This window comes from Vicia villosa, linkage group LG3 (genome assembly GCF_029867415.1).
Source record: "Vicia villosa cultivar HV-30 ecotype Madison, WI linkage group LG3, Vvil1.0, whole genome shotgun sequence".
In the NCBI taxonomy this organism is placed as follows: Eukaryota; Viridiplantae; Streptophyta; class Magnoliopsida; order Fabales; family Fabaceae; genus Vicia; species Vicia villosa.
In genome coordinates, this window is record NC_081182.1 from 66,863,881 (window position 1) to 66,887,969 (window position 24,089).

Sequence of the window (24,089 nt, forward strand, 5' to 3'; positions counted from 1 at the left end):
TTTTTCTTCTTCTTTCTCATTTTCAGAATCGAACAGCTTACGCTCCACTGGAGGTTTATTTGTCCTTGCCCCCTACATTGGGATTTGATTGCTACTTGATTCTCCGGTCTCCCTTGGTTTGTATTCCCTTTGGGCTTTCTTCATCCTCTGGTGCCTTCTCCATTGTGATTTGGACATAGGATTTTTGCCTTTGTAGTTCTCCAACCTGTACATCTCTCGATTGGAAGTCTGGAATTGCTTCCTATATGCCATTGCAGTTCTTCCTCCCTGGTCCCAACTTCGCCATTTGTTGGTTGTGGCACCAGCTTGTATCCATCTATCCCTGGGTATGTCGGCAGGAACTTTGAATGCGACCCTTCGAGCTCTAGGGTGTGGGCTGTCAGGCCTCCTTGATTGGGTCCTGATATCGAACCCATACAAGTTGGGACGAAGTCCTTGAGTTTCCCGACCCACGTAGAGATACACCCTTTCAAATGATCTTGCTAGTAATTCATCATAAACTGCTCCACACTTAGGGCACAATGCAATCTCAGAGTTATCGTTGTGACATCTGACCAAGAAACCCACCAAGCTTTCTTCAGTCCTTGGGTACACGTTGAGCAATAATTTTCCTCCTCTCCAAGGCTGCTCCATTCTTTCTCGCAGGGCCCTCTCGAAATTGGCTTGAACCCTTCGATTCAGTATAACTGAACATCTTGGGCACATCAGCATTTTTCCACCATTTTTCACATGACAATCCCAGAGATAATCCTTCAGACTGTTTCCTCTTGGTGGGATTTCAATATTTCCTTTCTCCCTTATCAGCCATTTTTCTAGTTCTTCTATTTCAGATAAAGGCCGTCTAGCATTGACCATGTTAACAACTGCCGGAGGAGCCTCGGAAATTCGTATCTGCTGAAGCTTCACTGTGAGGTCTTCAGTGGCCTCACTTGTTTTTCCTTTCAAATCTTCATTCATCTCAGCATCAAAGGATTCTTCAACATCAGTATTAAAGATCGAATTGGCATTTAGGCTTTCAGTAGCCTGCTTTCCACCTAAATTTATCTCTGATTCAGCAGCGTCAATTTCAGATACTTCCACCATGTTGACGTCAAATGGTTCACACAAGTTAGTGTCAGCCACACTCAAAGGATCTGTGTCAACCTTCATATTCTTAGTTTTGTCAGCAAATTTCAGACGTCCATCCTTGATAGCATTCTGAATTAAATCCCTGAAAAGAAAGCATTGTGAAGTTTTATGGCCTAAAAAACCGTGATATTTGCAAAAACCTCGCTTCTTCCGTTGTTCGAACGGAGGAACTTTTGAATTGGGAGGTACTATCATCTGGCCATCTTTTACTAATAAATCAAATATTTCGTCACATTTAGTGACATCAAATGTATAAGTTTTCTTAGGAAATCTATCGCTTTTATCATTCTCTACTGGATTTTTGTCATTAGAAGGGGTGAGCAATTTGCAAGAATAAGGTGGCGCCTCTTTTAACTCAGCAAGATCTATTTCGACCTCTTCCATACTGTATGAATCTTCGAAAGGTTCGCCATCAACGTCGTCTGCTTCGACGTATGCTACTCTCTCCTTCTTATAACTTTTACTTGCTCTGGCCTTTTCTGCTTTTAATCGTTCGACTTGTCGAACCCTGTCTGCCAATTGGGCCATATCTCTTAGGTATTGAGTATCCAGTTTCTTTCGAATTGAATAATCTAGGCCGCCTGCAGCCATTTCAACTAATTCGTGCTCTGGGACAGTCGTGAAGCATCTTGACTTCAACAAACGGAACCTGTTTAAGTAATCATCTATAGATTCCGTGAACTTCCTCTTGATGCTAGCCAATTCTTTCAGACTTATCTTGGTTTGACCCATGTAAAATTGTTCATGGAATAATCTCTCCAAGTGTGCCCATGCATCTATGGAATTTGGGGGCAAAGTAGTGAACCAAACAAAAGCATTTTTTGTTAGCGAACTAGGGAAGTATTTAATCCTTAAATCTTTATTCCCTGCTAGATCCCCTGCTTCCGTCAGATATCTGGCTATGTGTTCCACGGTAGACTCATTGGTGTCCCCTGAAAATTTAGTAAATTTTGGTACTTTGGTACCCCTTGGCAATTCCGTTTGCATGATATATTCTGCTATTGGGGATGTATAATTTGGGCGTCGAAGCCCGGTATTAAGGCTATTGTTAGCCATTATTCTCTCTATCATGGCAGTGAGATTGTTCTCTGTTGCCAAATTATCTCTCATAACCCTATGGACCACTTCGTCAGGATATTTGTTTCTTCTTACTACCACCAGATTAGGCTGTTGCTGGGCAACTGCTTGTTGGCCAACGTTAGTCGTTTGCCTTCGAGTTTCTAAGTCTATCACTTGGTTTTGCTCGACTGGTGTTGGTCTAGATAGTGGTGCTGTGGCTCGAACTTGTTCTAGAATGGGTTCCCCTTCCTGATAAGTTGATTGGTTGTTCCTTTGTCTATTTTGTGGAACTCCTAAAAAATCTGCCATTCGATTTATTTGAGATGATATTTTTTGGAAAGTTTCCACATTATCCTGGTTAGTCCTAGCAATGTTTGTTGCTAACGGATTCAAGATGGAGCCCAATTCTTTGGCAAGGGTTCCTAACATATCATGGTTACTTGCATCCATTTCCTGTCGAAATGCTGCTTGACTATTTGTGGTAAAAGGGGGTATTTGGGCAGAGAAGCCAGTGTTCTGTGCGCTTCGACCTATCGAACTGACATTCGGCGAAAATGTCGTCGGGTTAGTTGTAGTGTATGTAGGCCCCCGTAATCCTGTCATATATGAATATGGCATTCCATATGGATTGTTGGGTCTCCAACCTTCGAAAGTCGATGATGGTCCCGGGGAAAATAACTGACTTGCAGCGTTTGTCGAGAAAGGTGGTATCTCGCTTGCGCTAATGAATGGAGGTGCGGTGGTCGAACTCGAAACTGGTATAGTCCCTGTTGTCCCTGTAGTATTTTCGGGCATCGCCTGGGAACTACCTATGGGTTCAGATCCTGTCGAAACTGGTATAGCCTGCGCCTCTTGAGTAGAAGTCGAAACGTGCATAGAATTTGTCGCTATTGTTCCTGACCCTTGTGGGGGGATCTTGATTTCCCCCTCCACTGGCCGCATTGACCATTTTCTTGTTGTACCTTCGTTTAGGAATCAGTTGTGCACTATTGGTTAATTTACCGTTCCTAAGGTTCATACAAGGTCTTGATATTTTCTAGACAAAACAAAACAATCAATTAAAACAATCTGTTTGACACTGTCCCACTGGGCGTGCCAATTTGTTTACGTTGATTTCCGGTAAACAACCGCTAGTCTTCCAAACTATAATAAATATGATTTCGTTACTCGCAGGATCGACTAGATTGATCCTAGGACATAGTCAAAAAGGTTGTTATTCATGATAGTTCGAATTATGTCTATGGTTGGCTTGTCTCGAAATAAGAAATACTTAATCAAAGAAATAAAGATTAGCAATCACCTTATTATACACGTAAATATAACATCAGCGAAGGGCAAGATAAAGATAAAATATATGACAAAAACTGTAAAGTGCAAGAATCTTAAAGTGCAAAAACTTAAATGCTTCGAAACTAAATAGAATGAAAGTAAAGAGTGCAGGAACGTAAATGACAGAAAGTAAACGAAATGCAGTAATATCAAAAGATACTTGAATAAAGACAGATACAAATGTATTTAAAATGGTGTTGGTGTCATACGTACATTTCTCAGCGAAACTCGTTCTCTTAACACTTGATACTTGAGCAATATGTGAGTGATTTGTACAAAATGAACACACGGAATCCTAATACTAAGACCCTTATTTATACTAAATTTGACCCTAACGGTCCTACACTAATCTGATGCCACGTTACTCACGAGAATCCTTGGGATGCCATCTGTCTTTGTGCAGTTATATAAACTCCTTCGAAATTCAAATCCTCCCGCCTGAATCCTCTTTTCGATGCGTGGCAACGTAATCAGAATCGAGAATGCCACGAAAATACGCTAAGCTTCAGTACTTTACATATTTCGTAAAAACGTTTAAGTCCCCAAAGATGATTCTTTTCGAATTTAGCTTCAGTGCTAACTGTCTTCGTTCCAACTTAAACCATCATTCTCGAACATGGCCATCAGTAGCCATTTTGATCTCAAAGATGGTCATCAGTAACCATCTTCCTTCGAATTTCAAGCCTTCGAAGGATATTCTTCCCAAACGAAATCTTCAGCTAACACTTACCCAAGAGACCCGTGGACAGGTGGGTCAGGTTAGGCGGGTCATCGATTTAACAGTTTGCCAAAAAATTAGTGTAGATGGATTATGTCTGTCGGTATAGGATTATGTTTTTGGGCCCATGGATAACCCATACCCGACCGATTTTACTTGGCCCATAAAAGCAGATATTTTTCATCTTTCCAAATTAGTTCCTCCATCAGTATCTCTCTTTGCTAGGGTTTCATATTTTTCAACCGCCGTCGCCGTTTAGTCAAGCACCACCGCACCGACAAGACACGAATCACATCCAATGTTAGTACTTCTCTGTTCTCTCTCTTTCTCCTTCTCTCTCTTTCTCTTTTTCTATCTTTCTCTCTTTTAAGTAAAATGAATTTTTGGTTGTTTTAAGTCTGAATTTTTGGTTGTTTTAAGTCTGAATTTTTGATGAAAAACTGTTAATAGAGTCGATTTTGCAAACAAGGACTTAAAATATAAATTAGTTTCATTAACTAGAATTAATCTTGTTTTTTTAACATTCTAAAATCTTTGTTCTAGATGGTTGAGGTTGAACAACAAAGCTTGTTAAATAAATTAGATTTTAAAGAAGATTTGGCCATTTTTATGCAGCGCCGGTCCAATCAACACGGAGACCCTGTTCTAATTTTAAAAATGGGCACAAATTTAAAATATAAATATAATTATAATAATTAAAAAAGACACATAAAATTATATTTATAATAATTATTTTTGTATGTATTAAGTTTTTATTTTAGCATTTTTTTGATTTATTAGATTTTTATTATAACATTTTATTTATTTCGATTAATATTTATAAAAAAAATTGGACTTCTTAAAATTTTGGGGCCTCTCAAAATTTGAGGCCCTGTGCTGTAGCACTTCCTGCACATGCACAGGGCCGGCCCTGTTTTTATGATAACCTGTGTGAAAATGATTTGGCCATTTGAATGATTAGCAACCATTTATCAGTAACCAAGAAAAGAATTATTTTTGTTTCATCTATATGTATCAAATATCTATTCAACTAGTTGTTAATATTTAATATATACCAAAGTACCAAACTTGTTGCTAATTTAATAAATCTGGTTGCTAATTTAAAATGGTTGGATTATGTTTTGTTAAGTGTGCTTCTATACTTGAGCACATTTTAGTGCCTTGTTGCAGGAGTGTTTGGTTATGGAAGATTGAAAATCATGGCAATTCTACTATCTAGTTCTCCAAATCCACCTTTGAGACGAGGACCTAATATTTCATAAATTTGCAACCCTTGTTTCCTGGATAGAGTGGAGTTGATCAGTTGGTTGAAATCATCAAGGTGAGGATTTACCATCCATGTTTTTCAGTTAGTTATTGATTTGTCATGTAAGAGTTATATAAATCTTTCACATTTAATTAATGTGTGAACCAATTTATCCTGGAGAGTGGAGTTAATCAACTAGTTGAATGTGTAAACCATTTTGTTATTTAGATTTCTCTAGTTGCTTTGTTGTAATGTATTGATGCTATTGATTTGTAATTCACTTTTTCCTAAATAAATCACAAAATATATAATTATTTTCATGTGCTTTGATTTTGTCTATGTTGATGTCATTGATTTTGATTTCTCTAGTTATTGGCACAAGGTTTACTCTCCTGTGGCTTTGCTTGGATCAAATATAAGCAGTGGCGCTCAAAACTCTCACATTACATCTCAACCTGGTCATGCATTATTCAACTATATTTTGATTGCGCAACAAATCAGGTTTGTTTTTGACAAAAAATAATGATATTCTGACTCGTATAAGAATATTGAATACTTGTTGGTTGTGTTGTGCAAGTTTGTATTGGTTTAACTTTATAATAACAACGAATTTGTTTATCAATTGAAATGTTACAGAGCTGGATTCAAATTGGCCCTTTTTGAGTTAACCAATTGAAACCACCCGATTATTTGTTAAAACCGATTGAACCGAAACCGACTAAACCGATAGAGAATTCAGTCGGAAATGGACCTATGGTTTCCAACCGTGGGCTTGGTCGGATTGAGATTTTGGGCCCGAATTCCGACCCAAACTGACCGATGTCTAGCCCTAAATTAAAGCATCTAGATTAAGTTATCATAAATGATATATTAACTCACATGTACACTTTACATTGTAGTTACATTTTTAAAATACTAATTTTTTTAGTAATTCAATTTACATGTAAGGGCAATTGGGTAATTTTGTTTTGAATGTTAGGTTAACCATTTACATTGACTCAACACTACATTCTTTCCCCAAACACAACATTTTCACTGAAGCTCTCTTTCCCTGTCACGAGAAACAACTCATTCCTCTTTCAATGATCTAAATTCGACAGCGACCATTTCTCTTAACAAAAGACGGTGGACGGCGGCTTAACAGACATAGTGGCATCTTCTTCCCCAATGAACGACGATAACTTAACAGATGGTATGACAGCTTATTCGTCAACGAACGACGACGGCTTAACGGACAGTGTGGCACCTTCTTCTTCAACAAACGACGACATGTCTATAACTCTCTTCTTTTAACAAGGTTAGAACTTGTGTGGATGTATTTATCTGTGTTCTGTTATATGTTTTTGGGACATGGGTGGTAGTTGTTCGTCTCACCCATTACATTCTTCACTTTCTCAATCATGAAAGCTAGTAAATCAAACTCGAGCTCTAAAGTTATTGTAATATGGTGAACTGACTTTATCGAAATGTGCGGATAGCAAGAGTCGCCACCGACTTTTATTTTATCCAAATTATCAGAAAGGCTAAAAGAACAGGAAAAACCTTTTAAATAAAAAACTGAGTTCGGGGGGTAATTTATGCAAAGGGAAGGTGTAAGGCACCCTTTGCATCCATGGTTTTCCATGGGCTCTTAATTGCTTTGCTCTTTGAAACCAAAAATTTAGAAATGTAGAAGAAGAGAAACAAGGACTTTAGCTCGTAAATGAGCGTAGCCTTATTGAAGCTTTTTTAGAAAAAAGGAAGAAAAAGAAACTTAAACCAGAGCAAAGCAATTAGGGGCAAATTACCTGGTTAGATGAAAAATGTTCTTTTAGCCTTTCAGGGCTATCCATACCATAGGAGGGTAAGGAAGTCCTTTGATTTGGAGGTTGAAGGGTCGTCGAATTATCGTTCGCCATAAGACTGTCCCATGCCATGGAGGGGCAGGTAGTCAAAGGGAAGGATCAGAATAGCCATCTTCGTTAGGCAACCAGAGGATACCTCAGCACTTCGTAGGCAACTTCGAGGGACGAGGTCATAATTGGCGAATCGAAGGCAGCATCATTAGGGACTTATGACCTTGAGAATGAACTGAGGGCAACATTGCTGAGGTATCCTCGTATTCGAGGGACAAGGCTATTCTGCAAAAAACACAAGGCAACAGGCAACAGGCAACAAGAGGGGTACCATAAAAGGTGCGTGGGTGCAACAATCACGTGATTCATTCAACAATTATCTTATAATTAGTTATTCTAAGTTCAATTCAGGGTCATCACTCCCTAGGATTACTAACCACACAATAATATGGGGAAGGGGAAAAAGAAACCAGCGGACCAGCAATGCAATAGGTTTGACATAAATAATAATTAAGACAAAAAATAAATGAGATTAGGTTTTAGGGTTACCGACTATTGAGCTTTGACGGTTGGCTAACCCTGAAAATTGGGAAAAGGGAAAACAAATACACAGGGGTGAGTGCGTTATCAATTCATTAAAGCTAACCCTAATTTGATAAAAAAAAGACAAAAAGAAAATTAAAAATAAATATGAAATAGAACTTAACTTTTGATCTGATATGGTTCGTAGTCGGGGGTAGCCTCGAGGTTAACCCTGAAAGAATTTGACAAAGGCAAAGGCAGAACAGAAAAAGAAGTGAGTGTAGGCAAAATTCATTCTATTTGAAGGCTAACCCTAATTTTAAATAAATAACAAATATTTAAATAAGGATTAAATCGGGACTTAGCTTCGTAATAGGTGTGGTGCAGAGTCGGAAGGTATCTGATGATTGCCCTGAAAAATGCACAAAGAAATATTTTTTCAGTGTATGGCTAATTCTCGCAAAACCTGATTCGGGCGTAAATAAAATATCAAATTTAATTAACTATTGGTTTTTAACCTAATTAATTAAATCGATCAAAATAAAATATGGATTTTTAAAATGTCAAGATATATTTTTAATTGATTAATCAAAATTAATTTATGAATTAAAACAATTTAAACAATTTTTAAACTATTTTAAAACAAATAAAATAAAATTGAATAATCGATGATAAAATAAAATTTTTTTTTGATAAAAAAAAGGTTTTTGATAATTTTGTAGAAAAAAAGATTTATATACATATATATATATATATATATATATATATATATATATATATATATATATATAATAAATAAAATAAGATTATGTAATTAAAAAGAAAAAAAATTTAGAAAACTTAGCTTTGGATCCAGTGTTGCGCACGCGTGAGAGTCTATGATGCACTTGCAGGTCTGAAGCCCTTGGATTTGATATTAATGACATCTGAGGGCTGTCAGGAAAGGACGCATGGTGGCCCAGCAAGGATGAGACACACCGGATCCCTAAACAAACACAAAAGCTGCACGCGCCAAATTTTTTGAAATCGGGCCAACCAAGTGACGACACGTAGTCGTCTTCTTCACCAAAATCCTGCAAATAGGTTTTTACAGCGTTCTTTTCATGGAGCGCTATAAAAACATGGACCTTTCACACCTGCAAAATAGCGAATAGCCCCAAACCAACACAAATTTTTTTCGCGAATATGTAAAACGAACCGTCCAGATCTTGCGAAGCTGACTATGGCCTTGATTAGCCCTAATTTTACCTGGAATAGAAAACCCTAATTCGAAAGGTTTAAACCCTAACATGGCATCTTGCTAATAACAACGCAGAAACTCAATTAGATCTCCAGAATCGATAATCACACGATGATAAGCATGAATATATGAGTTAAATGCACTAATGATGCATGAGTAAAGCTAATCGAACGATTTTAAAAGTGTGCAAACCGTGAGTTATGGAGGATGATCCTTGATGTTCAAAGCCTTGAATTCGATTGGAAAAGCTTCCTTGAGATCCCTGGAACATGTTGCAATCAACAAAAACACTTGAATCGACCTGCAATTTGGAATTGGAATTTGGATTTTCCTTGAGTTTTGAAGGCTCGGATTAGGGTTCCTTTTTGTAGAAAATCCGTGTCCTTAGGGTTTAGTTCAATTAGGTACTTATAGGAGAATCAAATAGGTCAATAAAATTGGCTTGAATCTATGTGATTCCTTGATTTGCAATTTGAGAAAATTTGATTTGAAATTTGTAGCACAAGCTTCTATTTTGGTCTCAATCTCAATCTTTTCTCACTAATCTCTCTTAGCACGAAATTTGATTGATATTTTAGCTTGGAATCAAAGCAAGATCCTATTTTCATTTAATTTATTATTTTATATAATTAAATTATGATTTAAGTGTATAAAAACCATAAAATAATTAATAAAAATAATATAAAAAATGTCAAATATATTTTTGGGGCGTGGATGGGCTTAGGATAAGGTTTGGATGAAAAGAATGTGGGCTCATTTGAAAATATTTGGGATTTTGAACCTTTTTTCTTCATGCATACCCTTAAAAATCAGTGAACTTGTACACCTTGCCATTTCATCATACTTCAATATTTTTCCAAGTTCTTGGACTTTTTAGAAACATTAAAGAGTCCTCTAACCAATGTCTTTGGTCTCATGTCAAAATAATGTTCCATGCTCCTTGTGTGCTCTTTTGAAAAAGATGACTTTTGGTTGACTTTTGAAAAGGACCTATAATGTTTTGATCCATATCTCTTAAATGAAGCATTTTTAGACTTGGCATGTGAGAGACAAATTTGTAGAGAATTCAATTTCCTTCAAAATGAGCTTTAGATGGAAAATTTATGATGTTCCATGTAGGAGTTATGGCTGGTCAAAGTTCAGTTGACTTTCTCCTAAGAAAACCCTAATTTAGAAACTTTTGGATTTGTTGATTTCTGATCTTTCCTTGATGAACCATGATCAATTCTTGATCAAATGGTGAATGATACTTCATAATAAGGATGTTGATAAACAAATCAGGAGTTTTGACTGTACTTTGACCACAGTTGACTTTTAGGTCAACTCAGTCGACTGTTGACTTTCTGAGCAATTGAGTGATCAATCTTTTGAATTAAGACCTGAAACTTGTCATGGAGGTAGTGTGAGGTATCATAGACCATATGGGATGCCTTGGAGCCTTTGGTTCTTTGATTTTCCTTTAGAGCAACAAAACCCTAATTCTTTGAGCCTTGTTTAGGAGAGGGTGTCTTTGAGCTTTATACCTTGATTTGAATTTGAATAGGAGAAATAGTATGGGCAAATTTTGGGGTATGACAGTTATGTTTTCAATATTATTTTTGGTGGATTATTATATGAATGATTTATGTAGATCACTGAATGTTTTTTTCTTGTTTAAGATTTATGTAATTTAGCTTTAGATATTTGGAATGTAACTGTTGAAGGAAGAATGATGATATTTGTACTGATTTTGGTTTTCATTTTGGTTTTCTTTTTGTTATTAGCTTGAGTAAACATGACATCATCTAGAAATTTAACTGAAACTGAAGTAAGTAAGAGGCATAGGTTGAGTTTTTTTATTTGTTTTGTTATTCTAGTTGAACTGTTGCATCTTATTTATCAATGAAATTAATCAATTTTTTCCATAACTTTAAGGTAGCTATGAGGCATAGCTATATCCCGGTTACTTTGAGCAGTATCAATGAAAGCTTAATATCAATTTAATGGGCTTTTGTAAACCAAACCAAACTAAACCGAAACCGCAAAAAACCGCAAACCAAACCAAACCAAACCGAAACCGCAAAAAACCGCATTTGGTTCGGATTAGTTTGGGTCAGTTTTTACAAAACCGCACGGTTCGGTTTGGTTTGCGGTTTGTATTTTGTAAACCAAACCAAACCGAATCAAACCGCACTATGTTACAACCTAAATTTTACTAACCCACATCCAACCCAAACTTAAACTTATTATACATTAGCATTATGATTACGAACAATTTTCTCATCCTTACACATATAATTTCAGTCCCGATCTTCTAAAATCTCTAATAACATTATCGCACATTCTTTGCCACATACATCTTCCCTTTTCTTCTATAATCTCTACTCTCTTATATTCTTTCTTTTACACCTTCTCATTTTTATGTAAATGTTCCGTATTTCAGTTTCGTTTTTATCGCATATCTTCTTCTCTAATCTCTCAACACTTTTTTTCTTTTTCACTTTCACTAATGTTTCGTCTCTTCTATTTTTTTGTTTCGTTATAATAATTTTTATATTGCTTTATGCTATTATTTTATGTTTAATATTCCACTTTTGTCTAATTTAATTTTTACATATTAAATGGAAAATTGTTGTCAAAATATGATGAGTTTTGTTGTTATTTGATAGTGTATGAATGTATAAATACAAAATTATGTTATCATCTATATGTGTATGTATGGCTCAATAAAATATTTGTAAAAAACCGAACCAACCGAACCGAACCAAACCGCATTAGTTTGGTTTGGTTTGGTTCGGATTTTTTTTAAAAGCCAACCGAACCAAACCAAACCGCACTATTTTTTCTCTTGCGGTTCGGATGATTTTTTTCGTCAAAACCGCCCAAACCGCACCGCGAGCACCCCTAGATGAAGATGAAGTAGAAACTTCTGCTGGAGATGTTGGACATAACACTCCATTTAATGATGATGCCCATGTCATCGAAAACCAATCAAAGTCTACATCCAACATGGCTACAAGAATGAAGAAGAAACCAAGAAGCGTGGAAAAAGACTAGAATGCATTTGTAAATCATCAGTGTTGTAGTGTAGAATTTGATAAATTGTGTTGTGTTGTAGAATTTGATGCGCTGTAGTGTAGATTCGGCATAATGTGTTGACTATTTATGGTCGTGTTTTATTTATGTGAACAATGTGTTGATTATGTTATAGTTTATTATGTTGTTAATGTATTGAGTATGTTATAGTTCGTTTTATGGTGATATTGTCAAGGAAACCAAATTTTGATGTGGGCATGTTTTGAAGTCTGGGCATGTTGTAACCAAAGTTAAATTTCCATTAACCAACTTCCTGCACTGCATTAACCAACTTTGGTTTAACAATTTTCCCCTGTTTTGATGTCTGAATCTGCATTAACCAAAGTTAGACTTCCATTAACCAACTTCTTGTGTTGCATTAACCAACTTTTGTTTAACAATTTCCCCTACTTTGAAGTCTGGGCTTACATTAACTAAAGTTAAATTTCCATTAACAAACTTTCTGCGTTGCATTAACCAACTTTGGTTTAACAATTTTCCTTTGTTTTGATGTCTGGACCTGCATTAACCAAAGTTAAACTTCTATTAACCAACTTCATGCACTGCATTAACCAACTTAGGTTTAACAATTTTCCATTGTTTGGATGTTTGAGCATGTATTACCCAGATTATAAGTTACATTAACCAATTTCATGTATTACATTAACCAACTTCCTGTAATTTTTTATGTTTGTATATGAAGTAAACAAACTTCTAATTTTATTAACCAATATTTTGTGTTATATTAACTAACTATTTTATATATTATATACATCAATAAGGTTTAGTACAACTTTTATAAATTTACAATATTGCAACATTTACATGACAAAAGTAAATTTACAATGCTGCAACATTCCACCCGAATAACTTGCACCACCAAAATAACCATCATTAGTGTATGCAATGTTTGAACAAGATTAAAAAAAATGTTTGAACACCTTACCATCATGTCAAATTTGTCAAACAAGTATAGATATGTGATAGTCATCCCCAAACATATTATATGATATTTGAGTTGGTTATTATATTGAGAAACAAGTTGATCAATACAAATTACAAAATGGTTAGTGAACAAACATGAATAAATATATGAAATCGATTAATAGTAAATAAACTTGGTTAACATTGTGAAAAAAGTTGGTCAATACAATTTAAAACATAGTTAATGAACAATCATGAATAAATATATGAAATCAATAAACAATATAGAAAGTTGGTCAATGATGTGTAATAAATTGGTTAATTGTGTATATAAATTGGTTAACAAACACCTATACATGCATACATGTTTATAACTCTTTATTCATCTTTCATTATAAACAATAGAAAATACGATCCAAAAGAAGAAGATTAATATCATTAGATGAAACTATAACGATATCTAGAAGCTTACTGAGCTAGATCTTCATCTTCATTTCATAATGATGCCAAATAATTTTTTTCTTGATATAGTAATTGTTTATGTATTTGGTTGAGTATGGTTGGAGATGAAAAGAGAAGAATGGTGGGAGAATATATGAGAAAATGGTGCAGAAAGAAGAAGAAAAATGTGTGAATACAATGGAAGCATGATATGTAACGGTTTTAAAAAGAGGGAAAAAATTGATATCGCCCACATATGGTTACAAAGAGATAGAAAAAGGTGATATCAATATTTAATTAATTAATTTAGTACTAATAAACTGAACTTATACGGTGTAGTGTATGAAACTAATGTCAAAATAGCAAAATTGGTAAGTTATATATAAGAGGATTGATATTTTGACACTATAAAATAACATCAATTGCCTACACCAAAGAAAATACTGCATACCTTTGTGTTGTTTTTCTGAAAGAAAAAATAATTATTAAATAATTAAAAAAAAAAAAAGCAAAACCGTATAATGATACGGTCTAGGTGTCAATATAGGTGTAACAATAACATTTCCCTATATATAACTCATAAATCATAGTAGTCATATAGAATATTGTACTCGAAAGAATACACCAAAGTAATATTACTAACAAAGAAAATTAAAATATCAGTTCTACGATAAATAATTTGCGTATGGATTCATTATCTTATTACTCTCTTACACACACACATACACACAAACACACAAACACAGACATATATATATATATATATATATATATATAGAGAGAGAGAGAGAGAGAGAGAGAGAGAGAGAGAGAGAAAGCAGATCAGAATGGTTATCGACCGACTATTTTGAAGGAATTCTAGTTCGTCTGAAGTACTTGCAACATAGGGGAACTATCCTATAAAAGAGTACATGCAATCCAAATTCAAAATATACCAAACGGATCTTCGATCACACACTTAGTAAATAGCAGATTGTTATAACTTAAAAACCCTCTCATTATATAAAAGATAGGTGGGGAGAATTCAAGTACATAATTTTAAACCCAGTTTTCATTCATTGTTTTCATTCATTGTTCTCCTTCACATATTGACTTGAGCGTTGGAGTGTTAACTTTACAAGTCAGCCCCTCCCCCATCACATTGGAAGCTCAAATCCCCTATTATTCATGGAAATTATGGCACTCACACAACAGATGTCAAGACAGATATCCTAACAACACACAAAATACAGAACGATAAATAACACAATAATTGTTAACAGAGTTCAGTGCAACATTACCCAATATGGGGGCTATCAAGCCAGGAAGGAAATCCAGTATTAGCAGTACTAGTTCGAAGCCTAAATAATCCCAGTTTACAACTTCTCTCCTAATCCCAACCCAGTGCAACTTCTACCTAGAAATCAACATCTAGATATGAGAAATCGACATCTCATCTCCAATCTCCGCAGTGATAAATGATAGTCGCACACCCCGTGACCAATGGAACCCAAATAGAAAGATTATACTTCCCAATAAAAATACTTAGTCAAACACCTTAACTAAGAACAATAAATGATCTTGCTTAAAAGCTTTGATCAAGAACAATACTCAACTCTCTTGCTTAAAAGCTTTAAGAGTGAGAACACACGTCCACCTCAATGTATCAGAAGATACATGAGTGAAACAAAAGAAAGAACACACGAAAAACTTGAGAGACTCCCAAAACAAGAACCCTTATGAACCCACAGTTTCCCTTATTTGATTGCTTGCAAAATTAGGTTTCCCAAGTTCCTTTTTATAAACTCTTGCAGTATGAGCTTGGAATTAAAAATAAATCCAATCTTCTTCTTTCTTAAAACAACGAAAACATCTTTTCACAAAATAGGAACAAATCAAATCAAATCTTAGTTTTCTTAAAGAATTCTCAAAACTTCTTTTTCTAAAAATCGAGACCAATCTGCATTTGTCCTAAACAGTAATTGATTGCATACGCCTATAATAAGCATCTAAATATTCCAGATTCTCATACTTTTGAATCAAATCTTTCAAGGATAAAAAGCAGATTGAACTTTCAGGATGTTCTAGTGTAAGATGTCACAACATCTGACATAACATTTGTCAAAACACATAACAGATGAACCTGTTATGACAGTAGGACAAGATGTTTCAACATCTTTCTCAACATCAGTTAAGAACCATATTTTAGCAAAATTATACCAATTACAAAAACCATGGAACTAAGAATCTCCCCATTTGACAAATTTTGGCTAAAATAACCAAAGCACAATTAAGTCCTGGAGATAAATCACATTTACATGATAGCATATAAATCTAAAACAAATTGCAAATATATATCAGATATGCAAAATAGTTACACATAAAGGTCTTGTTTTTTTAAAGCTCTTTGGAGCTTGTATAAACAGACAAGTCCATTGCTCCCCATGTCATATAGAACCCGTACTATCCTCAAAGGGATACCAGAACATGAACTACTTAAGTTCACACATCAGAGGCATATGCAACAGAAGATAATTAAAAAGCCTCACATTCAGTAGGATGTCAGAACATCTTGCACATATTATTCAATCTCCAGTCTTCAGTCTTTAGTACCTGCAGCAACACAATCAATCAGCATGACACACTATCATGCCCCCCTAAATAGTTCCAGCAGGCAACCACAATAACATGTTTTGTAACATCAGGACAATAAAAAAACACACTAACACTTTACTCCCCTTGTTAGCCAAAAATTGAAAGAGAAAAAAGTAAATGTAAACATACGGAAGCACACAAATATTACAATCAAGCAACACACACAAATGGAAGCACACATATTTGGTGGAAACACACAAATCTGTATCACTTTTAGATGGTCTTCCACCTCCTGCCCTTGTAAAAAATCCTTATGCATTTCTTGTGGCTGTCTTGCAGAGACCTTCTGTTCCATCCCTTGTACATAGAAATTTGAGTAGGCTTCTCAAGCCTCAGAAATTAGAGGAAAGATGCAGTAACAGTTGCACTCCTCCATGTCTGTAATTGCTATAACTATTCCATAAAGCAGATTCCCAGCTAACCTCTAAGATTTTCAAACTAATTAGCACCGAAGCTTTGGTGAAAAATCAGTCAATTGTTTCTTAGTGGGTATATACTCTAGAGTGATCACTTTATCTTCAACCAGCTCTCTGATAAAATGATGACAGATTTCAATATGTTTGGTCCTGCTGTGTTGTATAGGATTTTTTGAAATATTGATAGCACTCAGATTGTCACAATATAATGTCATGACATCTTGCTCGATATTTTATTCCTTCAACATTTGTTTCATCCACATGAGTTGTGAACAGCTACTTTCAACTATAATATGCTCAACTTCAGCAGTAGACAGCGAGACACATTTTTGCTTCTTACTAAACCAAGAAATGATATTGTTTCCCAAAAAGAAACATCCACCAAACGTGCTTTTTCTATCATCCGCACTACCAGCCCAATCTGCATCACAATACCCTACAAGCATAGAACCTGAACCATGAGAGTATAACATTATGTAGTCACTTGTACCATTGATGTACTTAAAAATTATTTTCACTTGATTGATGTGACTGGTTTTTGGATCAGCTTGATACCTTGCACATACATTTACAGCAAATGTGATATCAGGTCGGCTAGATGTAAGATATAACAAGCTTCCAATCATACTTCTGTATAAACTTTGATCAACAACGACACCATATTTATCCTTTGATAAATTCATATGAGTAGGAGCATGTGTCCTCTTATGCCTTGCATTCTCCATCCAAAACTTCTTCACTATCTTCTTGGCATACTTGCTTTGATAGATGAAAATGGAGTCATCCATCTGTTTTATTGATGTCCAAGAAAATATGTTAATTCACCAACAAGACTCATCTCAAATTTTGATTGCATTTTTTTGACAAAGTGTTCCACCATTTGGTCTGACATTCCTCCAAACATAATATCATCAACATAACTTTGAGTGGTCATAAGTTTGCCATCATTCTCCTTGACAAACAAGGTCTTGTCTATTCCTCCTTTATTGTAACCAGTTGTTAACAAGAAATTTTGTTAACCTTTCATACCAAACTCAGGGAGTTTGCTTCAAACCAGAAAGAGCTTTCTTTAGCTTAAACATACGATTTGGATAAGTAGGATATATGAATCCCTTTAGTTGCTCTACATATACTTCTTCATGTAAGTACCCACTTAGAAAGGCACTTTTCATATCCATTTGAAACAACTTAAATTTCAACAAGCAAGTCATTCCTAGTAGAAGTCTGATTGACTCAAGTATGGAAACTGGAGCAAAGGTCTCATCAAAGTCTACTCCTTCAATTTGGGTGTAGCCTCGAGCCACAAGTCTGGCCTTATTTTCGGTAACAACTCCATTTTCACCAGTTTTATTCTTGAAAACCCACCTTGTACCAATGACATTTGTTCCATCAGACCTAGGAACTAAGTCCCAAACTTCATTCTTTTTAAACTGACCAAGTTCTTGTTGCATGGCATTGATCCAAAATTCATCTACTAAGGCTTCCTTTACATTCTTGGATTCAATCTTAGAAACAAAGCAAGAGTTAGAAACTACTCCCCTTAATCTTGTTGTAATCCCTTGGTTAAGATTTCCTATAATTAGTTCTTTAGGATGATCTTTCTAAATTATAATTGAGGGCCCTTTATCAACTTGAATATCTTCAGGTTCAGCATCAGTTGCTTCTGCATTGGTGTTGTCTTCTTCCATATTCTCTATATCATCATCCATTTGGAAGGATGTTCCAACATTATCGTTAACATTAAGATCACTGTCTATGCTTGAGTCATCAATCACCACATTTATTGATTCCATCGTGACTTGGGTTCTAGTGTTGAAAACTTTGTAGGCTCTACTGTTTGTAGAGTAGCCTAAAAAATATTCCTTAGTCACTTTTGGGATCCATTTTTCTTCTTTGTTCACGATCAGCTAAGATGTAGAACTTAACTCCAAAAACATGGTAACTTCTACTAAATAATAATATGGTAACTTCTTTGCATGAAGCACGACTCTTGTTGATTCTTGTAGAGTTCTGTTTTTTCTTTCCATAACTCCATTATTTTGAGGAGTAATAGGAGATGAAAATTCATGATTGATACTTTCAGAGGCACAAAATTCGGCAAACTTGTTGTTTTCAAACTCCCCACCATGGTCACTTCTGATCCTGACAATGTTGCTTTCTTTCTCTCTTTGAAGTTTTTGGCACAACTCTTTGAAGACTTCAAAGAATTTTGATTTTTCTTTAATGAAATATACCCAAGTGAATGAAGAAAAATCATTAACAACAACATATGCATACCTTTTTCCACCAAGACTTTCCACTTACATAGGTCCCATCATATCCATATGAAGAAGTTCCAGGACTTTTGTAGTGGTCTGATGTTGAAGCTTCTGGTGTGACATCTTGGTTTTCTTTCCTATCTGACATTCTCCATAGATTCTTCCTTCTTCAATTGTGAGTTTAGGCGTGCCTCAAATATCTTTTTTAGACATAATTTTCTTCATACCTTTCAAGTGTAAATGGCCAAGTTTTTGATGCCATAGGTTGACTTCATCTTGTTTGGTCATCATACAGGTAGATGCATCATTAAATCCATGAGGTGTCCATAAATAGCAATTATCCTTAGATGTGTCTCCTTTCATTAGTACTTCATTGTCTTTATTGGTGACCAGACATTCAGAATTAGTAAAGTTTACCTTCAGACCTTGATCACATAGTTGACTAATGCTTATTAGGCCGACAACAAGACCTTCTACAAATAGGACTCTATCAAGCTTAAGAGATCCTTCACAAATTAGTCTTCCAACACCTTTGATTAATCCTTATGCACCATCTCCAAAGGTAACATGGCTAGTTGTATGAGGTTTGATATCTTCCAATAATTTTAATACTCCTGTCATGTGCTTGGAGCATCCACTATCAAAATATTAGTCTTTATTTGATGATACTTTAAGACAGGTATGAGCAATAAGATTTCTTGCTCTCCAGATCTTCTTGGTCTTAATCTGTAAATAATTTGTACTGGATTGAGATGCATATTTCAGATATCCATGAAGCTTGTGACAAACTTGCTTTGAGTAACCATTTCTTCCACATAACTGACATTTCAAGGGTTGAAATTTGACTCTGGTCTGAGTTTTTGGTGATCTGTCAAGATGTTGTGACATTGAATCAGACATATTGTCTTCATCCTGTATTGTACCAGGAACAAACTTTATCTCAAGGTTTTTCTCTTTAATTTTCGAGAGTTGATGGCTAAACCCAATTCCAGTATGTGTTATTCCTTCTCTTACATGTTGAATAATGTCATCCAACATGTTAAATCCATTATTCAACATCCTAACACCCTTGATTACATTGTCAAGTTGAGATGTTAATAAGGTTACTTTACTTTGGAGTTCATAGTTGTCAGCCAGACATTCTTCTTTCTCTTCCTTGAGCTTAGCTATGATCTTTCTTTGCTTTACTCCTATATGGTAAAATTCCTCACTTTTATTGCACAACTCTTTGAAAAGAATAATAAGATCATCCTGGGAAATTTCTTCACTACTGGAGTCTTCCCTAGAATCATATCTTCCTGTTAAGGCAATCATAGTCTTAACAGCTTCTTCTTCAGCAGATTCATCATCTGACCACGAAGTAGTCAATCCATTGGGTTTGCGATATGTAGGACATTTTGTTCCAATGTTCCCATGTTCTTTACATTCATTGCACTAAATCCCTTTATCTTGTAGATTGTTGGTGTTAGATGAGACGTCTCTGACTTTTGCACTTTCCTTTCTTTCTAGTCTTTGCAACATGCTTTTAAATTGACTTCCAAAAAATACAACAGTGTTTAACAAGTACCAGAAATTATTCTCCCTGGAGCTCACCCAATATACAGATCAGGGTGTCTGCTCTGGTACCAATTGAAATTATGGTACTCACAAAACATATGTCAAGACAGATGTCCTAACAACACACAATGTCAAGACGAATATTATAACATCTGCTGACTTACAGCACATTATCAAATTGAACACTAAATGCAGAATGATAAATAATATAGTGATTGTTAACCCCGTTCATTGCAACAACACCTAATCTAAGGGCTACCAAACCAGGAAGAAAATCCAGTATTAGCAGTACTAGTTCAAAGCCTAAACAGTCACAGTTTACAACTTCTCTCCTAATCCCTACCCAGTGCAACTTCTACCTAGAAATTAACAACTAGATATGAGAAATCGATATCTCACCTCCAATCACCATAGTGATAAATGACAGTCACACACCCCGTCACCAAGGGAACCCAAATAGAAAGATTTCACTTCCCAATAAAAATACTTAGTCAAGCACCTTAACTAAGAACAATACTTGATATTGCTTAAAAGCTTTGATCAAGAACAATACTCAACTATTTTACTTAAAAGCTTTAAGAGTGAGAACACACGTCCATAATAATGTATCAGAAGATACATGAGTGACACAAAAGAAAGAGCATACGAAGAACTTGAGAGACTCCTTAAACAACAACCCTTATGCACCCACGGTTTCCCTTATTTGATTGCTTGCAAATCTAGGTTTCCTAAGTTCCTTTTTATATACTCTTGAAGTATGGGCTTGGACTTTAAAACAAATCCAATCTTCTCCTTTCTGAAAACAACTGCAATATCTTTTTACAAAATAGGAATAAGTCAAATCAAATCAAATCATAGTTTTCTAAAAGAATTCTCAATGTTCTTTTTCTAAAAACTGAGACCAATCTGTGTTTGTCCTAAACATTCCTTGATTTCCTGCATTGTAATGAGTATCTGAATATTCAACTCATATTTTTCATTCAAATATTTCAAGGATAAAAAACAATCTGAACTGTCAGGATGTTCTTGTGTAGGATGTCACAACATCTGGCAGAGCAATTGTCAAAACACACAACATATGAACATGTTATGACAGTAGGACAAGATATTTCAACATTTAGCTCAACATCAGTTAAGAACCATGTTTCAGCATAATTATGCCAATTACAAAAACCATGGAACTAACATCCATCATAACCATTGATTCACCGATCAATTATGGTTCCACAATGGAATAGTGGTACCGTCTCATATCTACACATCCTCAATATCCCTCTCATTCCAATGTGATTTTTTTTTGCCTAGAAGCTTCCAGGAGCCACTCATTGTCATGCCTTGGGCACCGACGACCACTCACCGCCCTCGTCGGCCTCGAGTGCTACATGCCCACCAGCTTCCACATGATTCATCCTTGAACCACATCGTACTGGGAGAGGTCTCCTCTCATACCATTTGTAATGCCCCAGACTGATTTCAGGATTATCGACTGGCCCACAAACCAACACGGGTCTTTTCGGCATGTTTTGTCCCCACTCACAAACTTTTTGGGAAACATCCTAAAAGGTCACCCATCCAAAAACTACTCCCTGTTAAGCACGTTTAACTATGGAGTTCATATTTGTTAGGCTACCGAAAAGAAGATAGATCTTGTTGGTATATGTAGTACTAATAAATCCTTATAAGTCTTCCTTCAACCATGCAGTCTCATACCTACACAGCCTCAAGATCCCTCTCATTCTGATCTGAATTCAGTTTTGCCTAGAAGTTTCGAAAATCTGTTCATTGTCATGCCTTGTGCACCGACAACCACTCACTGTCCTCGTCGGCCTCGGGTGTTATAACACTTCTCACGCATATCTGGATGGTCATGCATCTTGACCTTCACTGAGGATATACCACATGCTTCTTCATTCAGCCCGTTCAAATCGAATCAGGCAACGGGGCCTTAGAGTGTATATTGACCGCTTGGCATCCGGGGATATACATTTTCATACGTACGTCGACATAACCTTCTACTCTAGATTGTTGGGTCACGATTCACGTATGATGTATCCTCATATGCCTGAGCGCGTCATACGGTAGTTGGTTACATGCAATTTATTTTGGGGAGTAAAAATGGGTTTGGTACATTGAGCATGCTCATTTTGCCAGCACTTTAGTACTTGGAAGACCAAGGCTTTAGGCACACACCCTCTAATGTGTTTGTCCTGCCCCGCCCCATTTTTTGCGAGCTTTTGCGGGCACATGCGTTTACATGAGTTTTTGTATTTTTAGGCCTATAAGAAGCATTTCCTGCAGGCCTTCCCTGCCTCACTTTTAGTGTGGGATAGACCAAGGTTTCAGGCCTACACTCTAAAGTATGTCCACCCCATTTTTTGTGGGGCATGCATTGCCCATTTTCTACCCTTAAGTTTATTCTCAAAGACCCTTCAGAGTATGCTCTTCCTGCTATGACACGTAGAGATATGGATACCGAATGAGGCACGGAGTATCATAGCTCGTAGCGACTTGAGTGTTGTACATGACTACATCCAGTAGTATTTCAAGGTGTCACATCCTTATATGATACTAGATGTTCTAGGAGACCCACCTAGGCCAGCTCATTAGAAAATAGAAGAGGTCGAACAGACTAGGTCAGATCTTATTGTTGATGTGTTGCCTATATGTGATTGTATCATAAAAATTTGACAGACAAATATAGACTTAAATATTCATACAAAAAGATTATCTTAACACTTGTCTTAGCGCTAACAAAACAAATCAATTAATGTTTAAATTTAAATGAATACTTATAAAAAGAGATTTTTGAACAATATAAAGATGTCAATGAAACTTTTCCTCGATTCTCAACACATTTAAATACATATTTTCATATTGTTTTAATGAAATTTTTCCTTGATTGTCAACACAGTGAAATACATATTTTTATTTAATTTAAAAAAAACTATCTAACATTTTTTAGTTTAATTATGATTAAAGTCTCTTTAAAGTTAGATATTTTCACTTTCAGTCCCTTCAAAATATTTTGTTAAAGAATCGCCCCTCTAAAGTTAGGAATATTAACTTATGGTCCCTCGTGCTAAAACTGTCGCTAATTCAGTCGTTAAGTTATAAAAACCGTCCCTAATTCAATCGATAAGTTATAACAACGGCCACTAAGTTGCAAAAGGGACTAAAAATTAAAATTTCTAACTTTAAAGGGACGATTCTTTAACAAGTTTTGAATATATGTCATTATGGTCTTCCACACAAGTTTGCAGCGCTCACTTTAGCTTCATCCTCATTAATTTTTTTCAATCACCATCCCTACTTACAAGTCAAAACAAGCAAAAAGTTCAAACATTATGAAACAAGTTATTAAAACATAAACAATAATACTTTAAAATATTTTGAAACATAAACTATTGTGAAGACAGACCTATAAGGTAGTCATTTCCTAATATTTGATGCAACAAAGGTAACTCTTCGAAGAAGACGGGTTCGCTGCATAAGTTTGGGGTTTCCATATAAGATAGATGAGTAATATAGATGTTAGAGTTTTGTTTTGAGAGAGACGAGTGAAAGATATGTTAGAGTTTTCTTTTGAGATATACGATTGTTATGTACTGAAGCGAGGAATAATTTTGCTTATATATAAATATGTAACACATTTCACCATGATTGATAATATGAATCGTTATGAAATGGTTTCAATTTACACCACTGTTGATTAAAAGAATCCCTGTGAT

General features: G+C 35.4%; 1 protein-coding gene across 1 annotated transcript; it reads right to left on the reverse strand.

The window, feature by feature from the left end:
* Positions 1-16,779: 16,779 nt before the first annotated feature.
* Positions 16,780-17,334, reverse strand: LOC131658248 (secreted RxLR effector protein 161-like). Its single transcript, XM_058927562.1, has one exon. It carries the CDS (start codon positions 17,332-17,334, stop codon positions 16,780-16,782), a length of 555 nt encoding a protein of 184 aa, XP_058783545.1.
* Between the last annotated feature and the right edge of the window lie 6,755 nt (positions 17,335-24,089).

What these genes read in the sequence shown, in the direction of transcription:
- LOC131658248 (XM_058927562.1), bottom strand. Translation starts at nt 17,334, where the DNA reads ATGGATGACTCCATTTTCATCTATCAAAGCAAGTATGCCAAGAAGATA.